At 41.9% G+C, this 21,921-nt stretch overlaps 1 protein-coding gene and 2 long non-coding RNA genes across 5 annotated transcripts in view; 2 read left to right on the top strand and 1 right to left on the bottom strand.

The window, feature by feature from the left end:
- The window catches only part of LOC138947773 (angiotensin-converting enzyme-like), a 44,848-nt gene that overhangs the window by 2,787 nt on the left and 20,140 nt on the right, over positions 1-21,921 (bottom strand). For all 3 annotated transcript variants that reach the window (XM_070319336.1, XM_070319337.1, XM_070319339.1), the window contains exons 6-11: positions 21,291-21,488; positions 20,811-21,081; positions 20,056-20,282; positions 18,338-18,482; positions 14,809-14,907; positions 14,204-14,326 (exon numbers count right to left, since the gene is read on the bottom strand). In XM_070319336.1, coding sequence (XP_070175437.1) covers positions 14,204-14,326; positions 14,809-14,907; positions 18,338-18,482; positions 20,056-20,282; positions 20,811-21,081; positions 21,291-21,488 — 1,063 coding nt within the window. The remainder of the gene's footprint in view (positions 1-14,203; positions 14,327-14,808; positions 14,908-18,337; positions 18,483-20,055; positions 20,283-20,810; positions 21,082-21,290; positions 21,489-21,921) is intronic.
- On the top strand, positions 5,992-7,109 carry LOC138947776 (uncharacterized). Its single transcript, XR_011449790.1, has 2 exons — positions 5,992-6,365; positions 6,605-7,109. It is a non-coding gene; the product is annotated as an uncharacterized lncRNA (long non-coding RNA).
- On the top strand, positions 8,467-13,122 carry LOC138947775 (uncharacterized). The gene is made up of 2 exons (XR_011449789.1): positions 8,467-11,280; positions 11,520-13,122. It is a non-coding gene; the product is annotated as an uncharacterized lncRNA (long non-coding RNA).

Genomic DNA, 21,921 nt, shown 5'->3' with positions numbered 1-21,921 from the left:
CTGGTTGACGAGTCTGTAAAGCAAGTAATGAGAACACCACATACATTTCTAATTCTTGGAGACTTCAACGAAGATTTTTTGAATAATCCATCTCCCCACCTTCTTAAGTTAATATACAAAAACAATTTGCACCAGCTCGTTACTGAACCCACACGTATTACAGAACTAAAATCCTCATGCATTGATCTGGTCCTGACTACGAGTATAAACCTAATCAGTGAAGTTGTAGTGTTACCCCCCATTTGTAGTGACCATTCAGTGCCATGTGTAAAATTAACGTCACAGAGATTAAAAAAAGGTCAGTTTAAAAGGACTATATATAATTATGCCAAGTTAGATGTTGATACATTTTTGTTTGAATTAAACAAAATTGATCTTTTGAACACAGTTTTAAATGCGTCCATAGACGAAGCTGCTGCCTTGTTTTCTGAACACTTATTACGTGTTGCAAAAACATGTATGCCTGTTAAGGTAATAACAGTACGTGAAGATGACGCCCATGGATGACTGAGCATATTTTATAATTACGAAACGCCAAAAATTGTATACATCAAGTTGCTAAGCGCTTAAATACACCTGAGCAGTGGGCATTATTCCGCCTGACCAGAAATCAGTACACAGATGAAATTCGTAAACGAAAAAGTGATTATTTCTTAGAACTTGAGAGGATAAATTGTAAACAGAACTTCGGAAGCAAAAATTGGTGGCAACTTGTTAATTCCTTTCTGAAGAAAAAAGGTGTTGCATGTAACGAAATCCCACCGCTTGAGGATAATGGAAAAATTATTGATAACATTTGTGAAAAAACGATTTTGTTTAATAACTATTTTGAAAGCCAGTCTAAAGTTGAAAATCCAGACGATCCCCTGCCCGAGGCAAATTGGTGCGGTACGTCTTTACGTTTGATATATGTACATGCTTTACCAGTGAGCTATATAAACATATTGAGCTCCACGTATTTTCTTTTATTGTTGGAATGAATCGGAGGAGAATAACGAATGCGTATAAATGAAATAGTAGCCTTCTGACTGACAGTCGGTATTGTAGATAATTCATTCCTGACAATTGGTGACCCCGACGGGATTCGAACACGCAACCTTCTGGTTCAGCCGATTGCAGGCCAGTGCAATCAGTTTGCGGATTTGCTGTCTCGATCAGTCTGTGATCAAACTCTTTGAAAAAGAAGAAAAATGGCCCTGGAAGTCAGATCTGTTTGTATAGGTACTGTATATACAAGTAGTGACGTTGACACTTTGAGTGGGACTTATTGTGTTAAAATGCAAAGTATTATCATGGATGATAACATTTGTATGGTGTTATCGAGTTAAGAAATGAGAAATCTTTTATGCAGCTTTCTACTTGAAGTGGGGGGCATTGTCAGATATGACATGTATGGGTTTTATGTATGAACATGTATGTAATATGAGTACTTAATTAATGATGAAATGATGCTGTTATTAGTATGCATTAATTGACAGAAGTAGACTCGTATCGCGAAAACATTATTATTGATTCGCATGCCTGTTGGACCATGATTATGGGGCCTGTACTGTTACCTGTAGAGCCGAGTCTCCACGCACTCACGTGCAACAGGTGAAAAACCTGAATGTCCATTTTTTTGTAAGGTGAGCTGTTAGACTTGTGTCGCCAGTCACCTAAGCTGTTAGCTTCACTTGCCCATTGAACATGTAAGCGGCAAGTCGGGGAAGATTCTTTGCTCGCGTGCTCAGGTAAACTATTTTTCATGACATGTTTTCGCTAAGGAACACTTGTATGTTTATGAATAGGCATTCTTAATATTCGCTGCTATGTTAACTTAAGTGTTCATTGTACTAGTTCTTAATCTGGATATTCTGAATAGTTGTTTAATGTGTGGATATAACTCGGACATGGATGGGAATTGATATTAGTATTGACAGTAGTTATTTAAGAATTCGTGTGTGTGTGGTTGAATGTAGAGAGTAATTACAGCCCAGGGTGAATGATGAGTGAATTGCTGTTTATCCTACATACGTGAGAGAGATACCCGTGAGATAAAAATCGTTCAAATCACACGTGTGTATATCATGTAAATGAGGTCAACCGGAAGGTCATGCTATGTAAATTAGTAATTACATATTCATGAAGAACTACTTTTGCAACAAAATGGCAACTGCCACGAAACCGATTTGTCAACACTGAAAGAATTTTTGAGTGATGAGCTGTTCGAAGACATGTTTGGCGATGACGCGAATGACGAAGTCGATGAAGAAAAAAGCGAGTCATCCATGATTTATAATTTTTCTCCAATAGACTCATTCGTTCAGACAAACAAGAACAAGAACACTCTCCGAAAAACGGTTTACGATATACGTCGCCTATCGACGTTTATGGCGAAACACGGGGACAAAAGAAACATTAGCACCATCCAACCACAAAAATTATGCAAAATTCTCTGCTCTCTTTTCATGAGTTTGAAAAAACCGGATGGCAAAGAGTATGAACCATCCCCACGCCGAGGGGCCTTCTCAGCAGCATCCGTCGACAGTTGAAGTCTAAAAAGTACTGTGCACCCGTTATAGACGGCCCCGAATTTGCACTTGTAACTGAGAGAAGTCGTGAAGACAAAGCAGAAGATTGTTAAACAGGAAGGTTGTGGCAACTTACCTAACAGGGCTCAACCGCTGAAAGATGAAGATGTTGACAAGCTGTGGCAGACAAAACAGCTCGGAGTCGCAGATCTAGAAGTAATCCTGAATACTCTGTGGTGGCAAAACACAGTCAACTTTGGTCTGCGCAGCGTGACACCTCACAGGCACATGCAGTGAGGAGACGTGTCCTTGCATGAAGACAGTAATGGCAGAGAATATCTCCAATTTTGCGAAAGACAATCCACAACCAAAGCCAGGGCGACATGTGAAGAAAAGCTGGGATCATCAACCCGAGGTAGATCTACACCAACCACTCTGCACGCCAGTTCCTAGTGCAGAAACTTTCCGAGAATAACGTTCCTCCGACCAAAATAATGCAGCTATCTGGGCACAACAACGTTAAGCAGCATTTCCCAAGAGGAACACCGTGGCTTCAGTCTGATGCTAAACGGCACTGCACCGGTCTCGGAGCTGTCGCCAGTGTCGGCAGACGACACATTGGATTCGCACGGCCACTTCAACTCCAGCCGTCTCCACTGCCACTGCCACAATCACATCCCAGCAAACGCTAACAACACTGTTTGCAAGGCCTGTGCACGTTGGTACCATCAACATCAACCAATATTTGTCCAGTCACCAAACCGAGAAGTGACCATCTGAAAGCTGTCGACTCGCCTGGCTCCGACTTGACTGTCATCCTATCGCGGAAGGATATGCTTTGCTGTTGTTGTTCCTTTTGGTTTCTTTTATCCTGCGGCCACTGCTTTTCTTTTTATCTGGTATATTTTCAAGTGACCATCATTTCGTTGTTCGAATTTATTTAATCAATGTTCAATATTAAACTTAACAGTGTTAACAAAGGCGAACTACTTTGTCCTAGTTTGAGAGTGTGTGTCATGGCGGAGGAATGAATGTCAAATTGAGTAAAGTGGTTTGAAGTTCTAAAGCGGGTTGATCCAAAGGCAATAGCGCTGTCGGTGACTTTTAGTTAGATCTGGCACAGAAGTATATAATGTAGGATAAACAGAATACTACATGGCTTGCTGTGTCGTACCAGATTTACACTCGTTGCTTTTTCAAATAGTGAACAGCTCGCTTTCGCTCGCAGTTCACTATTTAAAAAAACAACTCGTGTAAATCTGGTACGACACAGCAAGCCATGTAGTATTCTCTATGTGTGTTATGCCTATGGAAATACTGACTCAAGAATTACTTTCACAGGAGTCTTCCCAGAGACAGAAGACGAATTCGCGAGAGCTTGTTTGACCATTCAAGCAGACGCATGAAGAGAGGGGGGGGGGAGAGGGGGGGGGGAGAGGGGGGGGGGGGAGAGAAAGGGGGAGAGAGAGAGAGGAGAGAGATCTACCAACAGAACACCCCACGTAGTATTCACGCGATGGCATAAGGTCGGTTTTTTGTGTTTTTTTTTGTGTGTGTTAGTCTTGGTCAACTGCTGGAATAGGATGACGTCTTATTTTGACGAGAACGTCACACGTGACGAGTTCCGTCAGGCCATAAAAGTATTGGCGCCAATTTAGTGAAAATTGCTTCTTCGTCCGTCTGCTCCCATGAGAAACAATGGAGGTAAGAAATGTTTTGTATATTCTGTGTGTGAAGCTGGGGTCAGACTGAGGGGTGAGTGATTGTGTGTCAACCGTAAGTACGCCATAACAATTGAGTAACACAGTAACTTGTGGGGTTAACAGTGTCACATGAAACAACATGTAGAGAGAGAATTGAACAATGGACACAAGTGTGCATCCTGGTTGTGATGGATCGAAAACGCGCTAAAAATATTCTGACAAATCCCTCTATTTTTCAGTCATCACTCAGGCTGCCAATGTTGATGGCTGGACGGATCAATAAATTGCTTGTTTAGAAGTAAACCAGTTTGTCAATCCTTGCTTTTTAACACACTAGACAATAATGAAGACGAAAGTCATTTGAAGTAAGTGCTCATCACATTCAACGTATCGGAATTTAGATATAAATGTAAGTCGATTGATAATCACTGATACATTCACCAGCCCGTTGTTTGGTGGAGGATGGAAAGATGATTAGATGGAACTGAGCTCAGAAGGCACGAAATCGCATCATGTTTTCTTTCTTTTTTAGACCATTACAAGGGGACGGGAAGGGGGGGGGCGGTAGTGTAAGCCCCATATTTCCTTAGCTGTCTCAGCATTTTGTCTTCCATTTTTTTCCGCCCTACCACTTTTATTAGGTGTGCTACGTCCCTGCTTTTAATTGTCAAAAGACAGAATTGTTGGACATTTGTAGGCAAAAAAATGTGTTACTTCCACCATTGTATTTTGAAGATGCACTTTTGATTGATGTTGAAAATCACAAGCACCTTGGCGTCATCCTACAAGGTAATTGTAAATGGGATTCCCACATAAAAAGTCTCATTGCTAAGTGTAGAAAGTCAATTGCGTGTTTTGGTTTATTCAAGTATCGTCTAAACAGGAAATCGCTTGAAGTTCCCGCAGTGGGGCACTGCGGTTATGAAATTAAAGGCCCCTCCTGTTTTTGGAACCGCAGGAGCTTTCTAGTTTGCTGTTAGGTAGATTTTTGGTTCCTCTTTCCTGTCATGCTCTCTTTTTCTTCATGAATTCTTTTCTTTTTTCTGCCTTCTTGCTCATTCACCTGTATTTTTTCCAAAAAATCTCTTCTCTTGCCGCTTGTCTCGCGATTCATGTATAGTTTAATCTGTTAGTGTTCTGATGTAAGCCCAGCAGTAGATAGGTTAAGCCTATTTTAACATACTGGAAACTGGTAATCTTCCAGTAGGTATTAATTTAGTTTTACTAAAGCCTGCTGGGACACAAGTAATGGGTTAGTGCATTTGTAAACAGGAATCGCTTGACAAGTGGCCCCCTTCATCCCCCCCTTCCTCGTCCTGATATGGCTCTGCGTAGTCGGCTGGACGTTAAGCAACAAATAAACAAACAAACAAACCTGTATTTTTTCCAAAAATCTCTTCTCTTGCCGCTTGTCTCGCGATTCATGTATAGTTTAATCTGTTAGTGTTCTGATATAAGTCCAGCAGTAGATAGGTTAAGCCTATTTTAACATACTGGAAACTGGTAATCTTCCAGTAGGTATTAATTTAGTTTTACTAAAGCCTGCTGGGACACAAGTAATGGGTTAGTGCATTTGTAAACAGGAATCGCTTGACAAGTGGCCCCCTTCATCCCCCCCCTTCCTCGTCCTGATATGGCTCTGCGTAGTCGGCTGGACGTTAAGCAACAAATAAACAAACAAAAAATCGCTTGAAGTTATGTACAAATCCTTTATATTATCATTGTTTGATTACGCGGACGTTATTTGGGATAACTGTAGGAAGTGTTTGGCAGACGAGTTGGAGACCTTGCATCTCGATGCAATCCGAATTATTGTAGGTGCAGTTCGTGGTACAAGCCACCAAAAATTGTATAATGAATCGGGTTTTGTGCCCCTGAAAGAAAGGCGACGTCGTCATAAACTCTTGCTGTATTAGAAAATTGTAAATCGTTTAACCCCTGTCATGAATTATTATTCTGAAGCGCGAACCTGTCAAGAATAGAATAGGCAACCGAGACTACTCGCGCATTACACGACGTAGCCAAGTGACGTATTCATATGACGTATCCAAGTGTACTGACGTAAACTAAAATCGTTTCACGAGAGGGTCGTTTTCCGCAAGTCCATGGAGCGAAGAACGCTTGGAGGAAAAGCCGTTCCCCTTCTTTGAAGGTAAGTGACTGTGATTATTACATCGACAATCGTTCCACGGGATCTGGGCGGAGATGAGTGTATCGTGTCAGTCATGTACATTGTGTTGTTGTCAAGTTGTGTACGTTTGAATGTGCGCTGTTACCAAATCCCCATTTTCCGAAACACAGTAATAGAGAGAACGATAATAAAATATGAACAAACCAAGTCTTTTAGACAGGCTGTGTAGGTAACACATATGGCCCTTTGATCTGTTTCAGGAACCCACGGTCCAATGATTCATTCATCTTCCTCTTCCTCATGTTGCCGTAATTGTGGAGAGAGATGTAACCAGACTACTTCTGCTATTAACTTGATGATGGTGTCTTGAGAAGAAGAGTGACGAACCAAACCAGGAGCGCGGTCTTCTAGACCAGTCAAGTGCTGCACGTCATCTCGAGTACCTTTTCAATGACATCGAGCTAAGTCAAAACTTCATAAACATTATGTGTATTCCTTTGTTTTGATGTCCTTCAAGGGAACCTTCTGAAGAACGTTTGCAGCGGCGGAGTCACGTTAGATTACCGTGACAGAATTGAAATCCAGCAGCAATAGACATTTGATCAGAGTGTGCTGTGATGCAAGTAACATGACCTAGCTTGAACAGTGTGTGATACATTTAGTACGATACTGATATTTAGCAAAAATATAGACTAACCTGATTAATGTGTGCTGCATTGCAAGAATTTTATTAACACTATCCATGTATTAAATTATATAAACCTGTGTTGATCTTTCTCTGCTACTTCGAGAGCATGGGAAAGAGTGAAAGAAAGTAAAGTCCAGGCAGTACCTGTTTCTTTAGCTAATACGAAAAGGCGGCGTGTTTTCCTTCCATAAACTTCCTTTGGAAGGCGCACGCAGAAAGAAACAGGCTGACGAAAACTGACCTGTGACATATGGGGGCTTCGTCCGGGATATTGTAACTCGTAATTTCAATTTGGCTTCCCCAAACAAATTTTCTTCAAACAAATTCCCTATTCGTTTTTCGTTTGTGTGTTCGTCCGTTCATGTTCATCATCGTATAAATCAACTTTTGTGTTTATTCATGTTTATAGTTAGCTCATCATTTAACGATAACAGAATCTGACGTGTGTGCTTCAGCACACGGGAATAATCCAAATGAAGAGTGACGCAAGGCTTTGACGTCACTATAATAATTCACGTAAAGCACTAATGTTATAGTAGTTTAGTTCCCCCTATTTGGCTGTGCTAAACAAAAGGCTATAACAGAAGACAGTGGACTAACACCCTGTCAGGCCATCCTGTGTCCCTTAGTCGACAAAATTATAATATTGTTGGTCGCCGTGGGAGGTTGGTGGGCGAATTGGGTTATATACGAGGGATAGCACTCATCTTCGTCCAGAAGGACCGTGGAAGTGAAGTTGATTCTGCAGACAGTCACACTTCACAACGCCAAGAGTAAGGGTTAGGAAAATTAGATTATTGTCTATACAGCAGTAGATAATTGAAGAATCTTATTTCGACTTACTGTGCGATAGAATCGAGTTGATATTAATATAGGCGAAAGGTCCACGTTGATGGAGCGCCGATGAGATATTAAAATGAAGTTCACTCGATAGAACGGTATATTGTTTGACATATACCAGAAGAACCATAAATTCTAGTGTTAGGTATCCGTGGTTGTAAAAGGATATTAGAATGGTTCAGAGAAATCGTGTCATTGGGACACGTAACGTTTACTGAGGTAACGTTGAACGTTCATGAATTCAAGTAGCAAAGTGAGCTTCACTAAAGTAACACTTCATTCTATAGTGGGGGAGTTTTCTCTCTCTAGTAAATAGTGTGTGAAAAGCAGTTTAGTCAAATCGGTTTTTCAACCGAGCATCACGTATTTGCAGTTTGATTCAGTGAATATCTGTGTGTGAGTTAATGTAAAGGATATGCAAACATCCAAACACCCGAGTACTAGGGCGCATATAGCAAGAATGAACGCTGACCCGCAGAACCAGAATACGGCCGAGGCAGTAGTCTCAGATGTTGAAGGTGGTGACACATATGTCAACACCCAAGGAGAATCGAGCGATAATGATTCTCAGACGTTAGGCGCGCGTGTAACGACTTATGTATCCGATGCGAGTAATGAACGTGCAGGTCCGATCCACCCTGAAAAATCCGGATTAGAGTGGACTCGCGAACTTTTGGCGATAGGACGAGAGTTAGGACTCGAAGGCAAAGACTTGCGTGAGTTTGTAGCTGAAGAACGCGCACGAGAGGAACGAGAACGTGAACGTGAAGTTCTCGAACGCGCACGTGAACGAGAAGCCGATCGCGCGTTTCAGCTAGAACAGTTGAGGATACAAACGGAAGCACGCCGAGACAACGCCAACAATAACGCGTCGAGGCGTCGTGGGGATGACGACTTTATCCCAAAAATCCCTTTTCTTGACGACAAAGACGACATCGAGAGTTGGTTTGCACAATTTGAACATTATGCAACCGACTGTCATCTCGATGACGAACGCAAAGCTACAAGAATGGTGTATTTCCTGAAAGGAAAAGCGAGAACCATTTATGCAAAACTCAGTTTCGAAGACGCGCGCAACTACAACACTTTGAAGAATGCGTTGTATGATGGATTTCAACTGACAGCAGATCAATATCGGAAGAAATTCCGTCAGCTGAAGCGAAACCCATCTGACACGTACAAAGAACATGTCACCAAACTTGAGCGCATCCTCGATAAATGGATCGAGTTAGCCAAGTGCGATGAACATGTGGCAGATCTGAAGGATCTAGTTCTCAGAGAACAATTAGAGAACACCTTCCCTACCGAAGTGATGTTACACGTACTTGATCGGAAACCGAAGTCTGCGAAAGAAATGGGCGAAATTGCCACGGAGTACGAACAATCACGTTCGAACATCAGGCCACGGCAATCTCACCAAAACCATTCTAGCGGCAGCGCGTTTTCGAACACGAAAGGTTCGAACGTCGTCGAAAGTGACGCGAAAGAGAAATCGTCACAGAAAGAACATAAATACGTGAGCGATGATGAAAAACAAAGACTGAAAGCCACAGGCTGTTGTTTTTTTTGCAAGGGCAAAGGGCACCTGTCGCGATTTTGTCCCAATAAGGGAGAAAGCGTTCACGCAGTTCATGTTCGAAATGAATTTGATGGACAAGAAATCCCCGTACATCTTGACAAGCTGTGCAAGTCGTGCAAAAAGAAGGATTTCAAAGAGGAAGTGTTCATCAAATTAGACGGCCGAATCGTAAAAGCATTACGCGATTCCGGATGCTCAGGTATTATGGTCAGGGCCGACCTTATACCTGAAGAAAGGTACTTGGCAAAGAAAAAAGAAACTACGCTCGCAGAGAAGAAAACACGGAAATTGTGTCCCACGGCTGTGGCCCACATTGACTGTCCGTATTTTGATGCCAAAACCGAAGTGGTCATACTCGATGATCCCATTTATCCTGTCCTCATAGGTAAATGGTATGGTGTAGGCCAGAACAAGAGGAAGACCCCTTTGTTTCCAGTACGTGACCCGAGTTGGTATCAAGGTGAGACCAACGCGGCGGTCAGTACACGGAAGCAAGAGAAGAGAAAAAAAAAACGGAATGAGAAACCTGTGCCGGGAACTAGTCATGATGACAGAAATACACACAAGATGTATTCCCCGCAAGATCTCAAGAAGGCTCAGAATGATGATGAAACACTGGCAAAAGTACGCCAAATGGCTGTTTCAGGAGAATCATTCCACGGTGTGAAATATGTATACAAGAAAGAAATCTTGTACAGGACAACCCTCGACAAAACCGGGAGTGAATCTAGTAAAGTCGTTGTTCCCAAAGAAATGAGAAGCAAAGTGCTTTCTTTTGGACACGACCACCCGATGACAGGTCATCTCGGGCAGAAGAAAACCACTGATAGAATCAGGTGTGAGTTCTGGTGGCCAGGTTTGGTCGGAGACATAAAACGTTACTGTCTCTCGTGTGACACATGCCAAAGATCAGCGCCAAAAGGCAGAACCAAGAAAGCACCTCAAGACAGTCTGGGGTTCTCACCCTTTGAAATGCGGTATGGCAAGACCATCAGAGGTCCCATGCAGGTTCTGCGTCGTGCATGGACTGATGAATCGGTCGAAGGTGAACAGAAGACGACAGCAGAATACGTTGTCGACCTCAGAAACAGAATTGACGAAAAAAAAGAAGAAGCAGAAGAACACATCGCCGTAGTCATCGAGGAAGATGATACGATGAACGATGATATCTTCCGAATAGACACTCAGAAGATGATTCCTCTGCTGGAAACTACTCGTACAGAAGATGTCACAAGCGTGAACTTCTGTAAAGAATTGAGTAGAGAAAGAACAAAAGAGGCGAAAGCGATCTGTAGTGCATTCTCCAAGAATCTGACTGATGTACCGATTACTACCAACTTGGAGAAGTGCAGAATCGAACTTACAGAGAAGAAACCTGTGTTTGTTCGACCGAGACTCGTACCTCATGCGATGGTGAAAACGGTCGAAGACGAGATCGACAAGATGTTGAAGCTCGGGGTCATTGAACCGGCAAACTCACCGTACAATGCTCCAATCGTTTTTGTGAAGAAGAAAGGAGGTAAGAAATACCGGGTTGTGACAACCATGGATCAGATTATTTAAGTCGCGCTTCATATAGTGACTAAATTTGGGAAATTCATTCTCAAGAAAGGGGCTGTCATGAATTATTATTCTGAAGCGCGAACCTGTCAAGAATAGAATAGGCAACCGAGACTACTCGCGCATTACACGACGTAGCCAAGTGACGTATTCATATGACGTATCCAAGTGTACTGACGTAAACTAAAATCGTTTCACGAGAGGGTCGTTTTCCGCAAGTCCATGGAGCGAAGAACGCTTGGAGGAAAAGCCGTTCCCCTTCTTTGAAGGTAAGTGACTGTGATTATTACATCGACAATCGTTCCACGGGATCTGGGCGGAGATGAGTGTATCGTGTCAGTCATGTACATTGTGTTGTTGTCAAGTTGTGTACGTTTGAATGTGCGCTGTTACCAAATCCCCATTTTCCGAAACACAGTAATAGAGAGAACGATAATAAAATATGAACAAACCAAGTCTTTTAGACAGGCTGTGTAGGTAACACATATGGCCCTTTGATCTGTTTCAGGAACCCACGGTCCAATGATTCATTCATCTTCCTCTTCCTCATGTTGCCGTAATTGTGGAGAGAGATGTAACCAGACTACTTCTGCTATTAACTTGATGATGGTGTCTTGAGAAGAAGAGTGACGAACCAAACCAGGAGCGCGGTCTTCTAGACCAGTCAAGTGCTGCACGTCATCTCGAGTACCTTTTCAATGACATCGAGCTAAGTCAAAACTTCATAAACATTATGTGTATTCCTTTGTTTTGATGTCCTTCAAGGGAACCTTCTGAAGAACGTTTGCAGCGGCGGAGTCACGTTAGATTACCGTGACAGAATTGAAATCCAGCAGCAATAGACATTTGATCAGAGTGTGCTGTGATGCAAGTAACATGACCTAGCTTGAACAGTGTGTGATACATTTAGTACGATACTGATATTTAGCAAAAATATAGACTAACCTGATTAATGTGTGCTGCATTGCAAGAATTTTATTAACACTATCCATGTATTAAATTATATAAACCTGTGTTGATCTTTCTCTGCTACTTCGAGAGCATGGGAAAGAGTGAAAGAAAGTAAAGTCCAGGCAGTACCTGTTTCTTTAGCTAATACGAAAAGGCGGCGTGTTTTCCTTCCATAAACTTCCTTTGGAAGGCGCACGCAGAAAGAAACAGGCTGACGAAAACTGACCTGTGACAACCCCAGCATATTTATATTCCAAACTGCCGGTCTTGGTTTCCGATGTAAATCCTTACCACAGGCGACGCCCTCTTGAACGTAAGGTTCCATTATGCAGAAGTGAGTTATGTAAATCTTCATTTTTTCCTTCAACGACAGCTTTGTGGAATAATCTTCCAGAAAATATACGACAAACGCAGTCAGTTGGTGAATTTAAAAGATTTTTGACCAATGGAGATGTTGTTGTTCCACAGTATTATTATTTAGGCAACCGTAAGGCACAGGTATTTCACAGCAGGTTGAGATTAAATATGAGCGATTTGCAACAAGACCTTGTTAACCGACACCTCTCTGATAATTTAGAATGCACGTGTGGAGTACGCCCGGAAGACGCTGAACACTTTTTGTTACATTGTCCAAAATTTAAAGAACATAGAACCATTTTATTCAATAGTCTGCCAACGCACGCTCTGGATTGCAAAACACTTTTGTTTGGAAATACTGATTTAACTATATCTTTGAACACGAAAATATTTTCTGCTGTACAAGATTACGTTATGTCAACAGATCGCTTCGGCTGATATTATATTAACAGTGACAGCAATAGATGTAGCAAAGCATTTTCTCTCTCTCTCTCTCTCTCTCTCTCTCTCTCTCTCTCTCTCTCTCTCTCTCTCTCTCTCTCTCTCTCTCTCTCTCTCTCTCTCTCTCTCTCTCTCTCTCTCTCTCTCTCTCTCTCTCTCTCTCTTTATTTGTATAAAATATTATGAAATATTTTGAAAGAAAAGGGTTGATGTTATCACTTGTTCGCCATGTCTTGTTATCAGAATGTGTATTGATTATCAGTTTTAGAACGTGTCCATAAGCAGTCTGCTTGTTAACGTTCTTAATGTTGTTACTGTATATAACATGTATACAAGAAATTAATAAAACACGCTTAAACCAATTTTCATGAAGGCATGTTAATTAGTTCTTCATAAAGACAACAACATTTCACAGCAAACCTTTCCCTCTATCAATCCCAACATACTTCTGGGTCACCAGGTAACCACGTGAAATTAAGCGGATAACTGTTCTTTGCAAGTGCAAAATATGCATTGGAAAAGTATTTACTGTTGAAAAAACTTATATATAGTTAGGCGTTGCTGATGAGTTTAACTCCAATTTGTTAGTACATGTAGTAATTCTGAAGAAATAAATAGCATCCAAGCCGCAAAACTTATTTCACTCACTAAATCACAGTCATCGGATTAAATGATGATACCAGGAATACAGAGCTAAAAATGCACAGTTTAAAAAAAAAGCGATAACATAATTACCTGTGGGTCTCAACTGGGCTATACAGACACTTACTTAAACAGAGTCCCAGCGACTCAAATAGGCTATACAGACACTCACTTGAGCAAAGTCCCAGCGACTCAAAATAGGCTATACAGACACTCACTTGAACAGAGTCCCAGCGCCTCAAATAGGCTATACAAACACTTACTTGAACAGAGTCCCAGCGACTCAAATAGGCTATACAGACACTCATTTGAGCAAAGTCCCAGCGACTCAAATAGGCTATACAAACACTTACTTAAACAGAGTCCCAGCGACTCGAATAGGCTATACAAACACTCACTTGAGCAAAGTCCCAGCGACTCAAATAGGCTATACAAACACTTACTTAAACAGAGTCCCAGCGACTCAAATAGGCTATACAAGACACTCACTTGAACAGAGCCCCAGCGACTCAAATAGGCTAAACAAACACTTACTTGAACAGAGTCCCAGCGACTCAAATAGGCTATACAAACACAATGAACAGAGTCCTAACGACTCAAATAGGCTATACAGACACTTACTTGAACAGAGTTCCAGCGACTCAAATAGGCTATACAGACACTTACTTGAACAGAGTCCCAGCGACTCAAATAGGCTATACAAACACTTACTTGAACAGAGTCCCAGCGACTCAAATAGGCTATACAAACACTTACTTGAACAGAGTCCCAGCGACTCTTTTAGGCTATACAAACACTTACTTGAACAGAGTCCCAGCGGCGTGCGAGCCCCCGAAGTCACAGAGTTGGAGCGGTCCCTTGTGGCCGCTGGCGTCGCACAGAGCCTTGAGGAACTGGAACTGGACCACGTGGCACACGAAATAGCTGCACGTGAAACACGCTGATACGGATGAACAAACAGGCAGGCAGAGACACCCGCATTTACACGCGCATTCACGCACGCACGCACGCACGCACGCACGTACGTACACATACACACACGTACACGCACACATGACACGCCAGCACGCACACACACGCGCGCGCATACACACATACATACATACATACATACATACATACACACACACACACACACACACACACACACACACACACACACACACGCACGCACGCACGCACGCACGCACGCACGCACACACACACACACACACACACACACACAGTACAATACGTCACAGAACGTTCAAACCTGCAATTTCAAACAGCGGGTAAGGTCAGTCAATCTATGCTCACACGGAAAAGAATGGGGCAGTCAATAACTCAGCGTTATTTTCACAGCTCTGCCTGTAAATATCATTGGAAGGAACCGCAGACCGAGGTGTATTACCGTTAGCAATACTGACCATATATAGGGAGTGTTGGAGGCCACATGGAACTTGGCGACAGGATCAAAGTCTTCCTCGGACCGGGGGACAGGCGAACGTACTCCTTGCAGATCCAGTCTGTAACAGAAATACCAACCGCCACGTCAATTTACTTTGTGACGGTAATATTCACAACCACACTACCTTGATGCGTTACAAGAAAATTCACTTCGTAACTGGAACTTTCACAACCACGTCATTTTGCTTTTTGAGTTAAATATTCACAGCCACGTAAGTCTTACTTTGTGACAAAAACATTCACAGCTACGTTATTTAACTTTGTAACATGAATATTTACAGCCATGGCATTCAATTTTGTTAAATGAACTTTCACAGCCACTTCATTTTGCTTCTTGACTTGAATATTCACAACCACGTAAGTTTTACTTTGTGACAGAAATATTCACAGCCACGTTATTTTGGTATTTTACTTTGTAACATGAGTATTTACAGCCATGTCATTTTATTGTGTTAAAGGAACTTTCACAGCCACGTCATTTTCCTTTTTTACTTGAATATTCACAGCCACGTAAGTTTTACTTTGTGACAGAAATATTAAGAGTCACGTTATTTTACTTTGTAACATGATTATTCACTGCCATGTCATTTTGTTTTGTTAAAGGAACTTTCACTGCCACGTCATTTTGCTTCTTGACTTGAATATTCACAACCACGTAAGTTTTACTTTGTGACAGAAATATTAACAGTAACGTTATTTCATTTTGTAACATGAATACGTATTCACAGCCACCGCATTTGATTTTGTTACAGAAATATTCACGGTCTCATCATTTTAGCTGTTAGCATGAATTTTCTTAGCCAAGTCATTTATCTTGTAACCGGAGTATTCACAACCATGTCATCTTACCCTGGAATGAAAATACTCAGATCCACTTCATTTTATTTTGTAACAGGAATAGTCCCAGTCATTTTACTGTGTTACGAGAATAATCATAGCCGGCCATGACCTATTTCTTCCTTTCAGGAATATTCACAGCCACGCTATTTTACTTAATTCTTTGACATTAATATTCACAGCCGCGTCATTTTACTTTAAATACAGGAAAATTCCCATCCACGCTATTTTACTTAAACATTCTGTAACATTAATATTCACAGCCGCGTCATTTTACTTTAAATACAGGAAAGTTCCCATCCACGCTATTTTACTTAAACATTCTGTAACATTAATATTCACAGCCGCGTCATTTTACTTTAAATACAGGAAAGTTCCCATCCACGCTATTTTACTTAAAAATTCTGTGACATTAATATTCACAGCCGCGTCATTTTACTTTAAATACATAAATATTCACAGCTAAGTCGTTTTATCTTGTTCCAGGAGTATTCACAGCTACGGGCGGGGATATAGCTCAGTTGGTAGCGCGCTGGATTTGTATTCAGTTGGCCGCTGTCAGCGTGAGTTCGATCCCAGGTTCGGCGGAAATTTATTTCACAGAGTCAACTTTGTGTGCAGACTCTCTTCGGTGTCCGAACCTCCCCCCCGTGTACACTACATTGGGTGTGCACGTTAAAGATCCCACGATTGACAAAAGGGTCTTTCCTGGCAAAATTGCTTCGGCACAGTTAATAATTGTTTACCTATACCCGTGTGACTTGGAATAAAGCCGTGAAAGGTAAATATGCGCCGAAATGGCTGCAATCTACTGGCCGTATAAAATTTCATCTCACACGGCATCACTGCAGAGCGCCTAGAACTGTACCCACGGAATATGCGCGATATAAGACTCATTGATTGATTGATTGACAAGAATATACACAGCCCTGTCATTTACTTTGTGACAGGAATACTTACAATTTCGTCATTTTGTTTTGTCACCGAATTATTCACAGCCACACCATTTCACTGTGTCACAGGAGTTTTGATATAGCCGTATTCTTTTTCTTTGTACGTCCTTTTATATCATTGTCCTGTGACAGAAATACCAGCTGCCACGTCACTGTATCCTGTGTGATTTTATCCTTTTACATGAACTCTTTACAGTCAAGTCGTTTTACTCTAAACAGGGTTAGAAAGAACCACATAATATTACCAGGGTGACCCCCCCAAAATGCCACCCTCTAAAATGCTAATAACTACCACATATGTTCGGCGAATGACTTCACATTTGGTGTACAGTAGCTTGAGATGTGGGATGATGATTCCACACAGTTTCAAGTTTGTATTAGTTATGTAGGTCACGTGGTTTAATATTAACGCTTTAAATCTTTTTTTTCTCAAATTCGGAGATTGCCTCAACAGTAGGAGGTTCGACTTTGAACAGTAGCCACACTCAGCGACTTTGAACAATAGCCACACTCAGCCACTTTGAACAATAGCCACACTCAGCCACTTTGAACAATAGCCACACTCAGCGACTTTGAACAATAGCCACACTCATCCGACTTGAACCAGAAAGGTTGAAATGTATTGATTTTTTACATTGTCAGCTCTTTGGACTCTACCGAGTCAAATCTGTGTACATGAATACAAAATGTTTTTGAAAAATTGCAACCAAACTGAGCAGATTATTTTGCTCACAACTGTGACTGAATCCCTGTTCACAGTTTGTGTACTTTATGTAAATTCTGAGCTGATTTCATTCGGAGTTCATTTTCTACAAAGCTCGCTGCTTGATCCCTGTGTGTTCAGAGGCTTGGCATTTCCAAAGTAAGAAAGATACAGACGAACCTGTCAATAACGACCATTCTAGGGACCGATCAAAAGTGATTGTTATATACAAGTGGCCGCTATTGAAAGGAAAATTATACAGAGAAAAAAAACCACATCTTTGAGGAGCCTTTGGGGTGGTTGTTCTGGGTAGGGGGTCGTTACCATTCTTTCTTTCTTTATTTGGTGTTTAACGTCGTTTTCAACCATTCAAGGTTATATCGCGACGGGGGAAGGGGGGAGATGGGATAGGGGAAAGGGGGGAGATGGGATAGAGCCACTTGTTAATTGTTTCTTGTTCACAAAAGCACTAATCAAAAAATTGCTCCAGGGGCTTGCAACGTAGTACAATATATGACCTTACTGGGAGAATGCAAGTTTCCAGTACAAAGGACGTAACATTTCTTACATACTGCTTGACTAAAATCTTTACAAACATTGACTATATTCTATACAAGAAACACTTAACAAGGGTAAAAGGAGAAACAGAACCTGTTAGTCGTCTCTTACGACATGCTGGTTAGCATCGGGTAAATTCTTTCTCGTCCCAACCAATATGGGACTCCCCCTAACCCGCGGGGGGTGGTTGTTACCAAGAGTTGGTCGTCGAAACAGGTTCGACTGTAGAATGAATGTGATTTGCTTGTATGTTACATTGCATTCTTTGTTCATCTTCATGAATAGTGATTCGCTTGTATGTTACATTGCAGCTTCATGACACTTATTGATAGGGCCTAACTGTTTCTTAAACGCTCATATTCCACATGCGTTTTGTACATGCTCTGTCATTTATAGCCTTTCCTTTTACACTAAGCAGGTAATACAAATATTTTGTACCTGAGTTTCCACCAGTCACGGTTGTAAGTGTCCGGGGTGGTCACGTTGCTGAACACACCCCAGCGCCACCTGTCCACCGTCAGACCAAAGGGGAAGAATGTAACCTTGTTCAGCGCGATGTTCATCAGCTCGTTGATTGTCTCCCCTGAAGTGAAAATAAAGACTGATTGGGCGATGTCGACTTTGTAAAGTTTACTTCCAGAAGCTCGCTTAATGGAGTTTTGGCACTGAATTTTCGACTATGGTAACCGACAACATCAAGTCGAGTGGTCATGGGAAATAACAAAATTCTCACACCAAGAGTGCACTTTCTATTGAGGCTTACGGCAAACACATTTCTTATTTCAATATAATAGTGTTTGCAAAGTGAAGACTGCATGGTACCACTATTTCTAACCCTGAACCTCATCGTAAAACTTTCAAAGCGATCAGAGGGCGTTTTTCCTTAGATATCATTCCTTTAAGTCAAAGTAGGCCTGCTGCTGTGCTTTGAGTCTCCCATCATCAACATAGAGATACAAACGCAGATATAATTATTACAATGCATTCCTACTTTGCTCTCAGAAACTGAAGCGTAAGTATGAAGGGCGCAATGGGTTAGTGGATAAGGCGCCGGTCTCTCGCCGTGTACACTACATCGGGGTGTGCACGTTAAAGATCCCACGATTGACAAAAGGGTCTTTCCTGGCAAAATTGTATAGGCATAGATAAAAATGTCCACCAAAATACCCGTGTGACTTGGAATAATAGGCCGTGAAAAGTAGGATATGCGCCGAAATGGCTGCGATCTGCTGGCCGATGTGAATGCGTGATGTATTGTGTAAACAAATTCCATCTCACACGGCATAAATATAAATTGCATTAAAATAAAAATAAAAACAATAAATAAATCCTTGCGCTTAGAACTGTACCCACGGAATACGCGCGATATAAGCCTCATATTGATTGATTGATTGATCTCCAAAGCGGAAGGTCGTGGGTTCGAATCACACAAAGGGCGAGGATGTAGCTCAGTCGGTAGCGCGCTGGATTTGTATCCAGTTGGCCGCTGTCAGCGTGAGTTCGTCCCCACGTTCGGCGAGAGATTTATTTCTCAGAGTCAACTTTGTGTGCAGACTCTCCTCGGTGTCCGAACACCCCCCGTGTGTACACGCAAGCACAAGACCAAGTGCGCACGAAAAAGATCCTGTAATCCATGTCAGAGTTCGGTGGGTTATAGAAACACGAAAATACCCAGCATGCTTCCTCCGAAAACGGCGTATGGCTGCCTAAATGGCGGGGTAAAAAACGGTCATACACGTAAAATTCCACTCGTGCAAAAAACACGAGTGTACGTGGGAGTTTCAGCCCACGAACGCAGAAGAAGAAGAAGAAGAATCACACAAAAAGACACAATAACTCACTCTCCTCATAAATGTCACCAGGGCGATACAGGCCGAGACTTTGCAGGTGGGTCTTGGAGAGCACACACACACACACACACACACACACACACACACACACACACACACACACACACACACACACACACACACACACACACACACACACACTAACTCACTCTCCTCATCAACGTCACCAGGGCGATACAGGCCGAGACTTTGCAGGTGAGGTGGGTATTTGAGAGCACACACACACACACACATACACACACACACACACACACACACACACACACACACACACACACACACACACACACACACACAGCAACTCACTCTCCTCATCACCACCACCAGGGCGATACAGGCCGAGACTTTGCAGGTGGGTCTTGGAGAGCACGGAGAGGGCGATGGTGTCCCCGATAGCCTCGTGGAAGGCGCAGTTGGCCGAGTCGCGGTAGACGGTGGGCTGGTGTTGGTAGGCCATGAAATACTCCACGTGACCCATCTCGTGGTGCACTGTCTGCAGGTATTCCTTATTCACCTCCGTGCACATCTTGATGCTGGAACAGTCAGCGTGTTTATTTATTCATTAATTTTGTAAGTGTGTTTATGTATGTGGTTTGTTTATTGTTATGTTTTTAATTTATTGTATTTTGTTAAAAAAACAAAAAAAAATTGTATTCATTTATTTATTCATTCATTTAATCATTTGTGTGTTTGTTTGTTTGTTTGTTTGTTTGTTTGTTTATTTTTATTTATTTATTTATTAACATACACGTTTATGTATTTTTATTTTATTTTTATTTTTTGTTTGCTTATTGCTTATTTATTATATTTATTTCTCTATTATTCCATTGATTTGTTTATTTATTTTTTAATTCATTTATTCTTTTTTTCTCTCTTTTTTTCAAAGTGGGCGTTGCACTGGCTAAAGAAATAGCTAAAGCATACAAGTCTTGATCTCTTTTTCACACACACACACACACACACACACACACACACACACACACACACACACACACACACACACACACACACACACACACACACCCCATCTCATGACATAACGCAGCACTCATATCACCAACCGGAAATCGTCACGCTTTAAAAGGTCCATCGCTGAAGGGTGACACTGCACTTCGCGGTCCGCTGGTTTAACGAACATGGACCTTTCCCAGAACGAGTCGGTCATGTTGAACAGACCCATTGAAGCGTAAAACTGCTCAGCGAGGTTGAAAAGTCCCTTGACGTCATATTTTTCCTTCAAGAGGTCGTCAAAGTCTTGGGTAGATTGACTTTCTTGTGGGTAGGGAGTGACAAGGGGGTAGATGTTCCGCCACTCCTGGGCCCACATGTTTCCTGGAAGGCAGTGAAAACATGAAAAGGATTGTCGACAGTTTCTTAAGGCTACGCTTTGCGAAGGTAGTAAGCTTCTTTTTCTTTTTTTCAAATTGAATTTTTATGAAAGGTGCTGAATTGGTCTCCCTGGCTTATCGAAACAAAGAACAACAAACAAACAAACAAACGAACAACCCACTCAATACATATTTTAATGACTTTATCCTTACCCAAGAGATGTGCGGGAATGGCACCATCGGACCCCACAACCTCCGTTCCGTACCTCTCCCGCAGCTTCCGTCTGACGTAAGCATGTATCTGCATGTACAGGGGGCGCAACTCTTCCCACAGGTCTGACGTCATTTTGATGACGTCAGTGTTATCTAGGAACTGCTCTTGGCGCCACGCCTCACCAAAGTCAGGGTAGCCTGTCAGGTAAATGACGTCACAAGTGACATGAACTCTTGGCACGGTCTTTGCTCATGCTGCTAATAACAATGGTAGGTCAAAGCGCGACCCACAGCGCCCATCCATGCTATCTGCGCTTTACTTGTTGTAACGATGAATAAAACACACGTGTCGACATTGAATCAGATGAAAGTCGCTTGTTCATTCCAATGCTTGCTAGTATTCACTCAAGTGCCAAGAAACTCTCACTTACTCTGTTACACTAGCGTTTGCATTTAGAGCGCTTACTTCCTTTTGTTTATCAGATGAATGACTGTATGTAAATCCTAACATAATGCATATGAGAACACTAAACTTGTAACAACACAACTTTGAAACATTAACTGTGTAAAAATACCATGTAAACAGACACACACAATAGTCATAATGTACCATCAAAACGAGAAAATAAAG

The sequence above is a fragment of the Littorina saxatilis genome, linkage group LG14 (assembly GCF_037325665.1).
Source record: "Littorina saxatilis isolate snail1 linkage group LG14, US_GU_Lsax_2.0, whole genome shotgun sequence".
NCBI lineage: Eukaryota > Metazoa > Mollusca > Gastropoda > Littorinimorpha > Littorinidae > Littorina > Littorina saxatilis.
The sequence above is the reverse complement of the archived record's forward strand: the minus strand, read 5'-3'. Positions and strand labels throughout refer to the sequence as shown.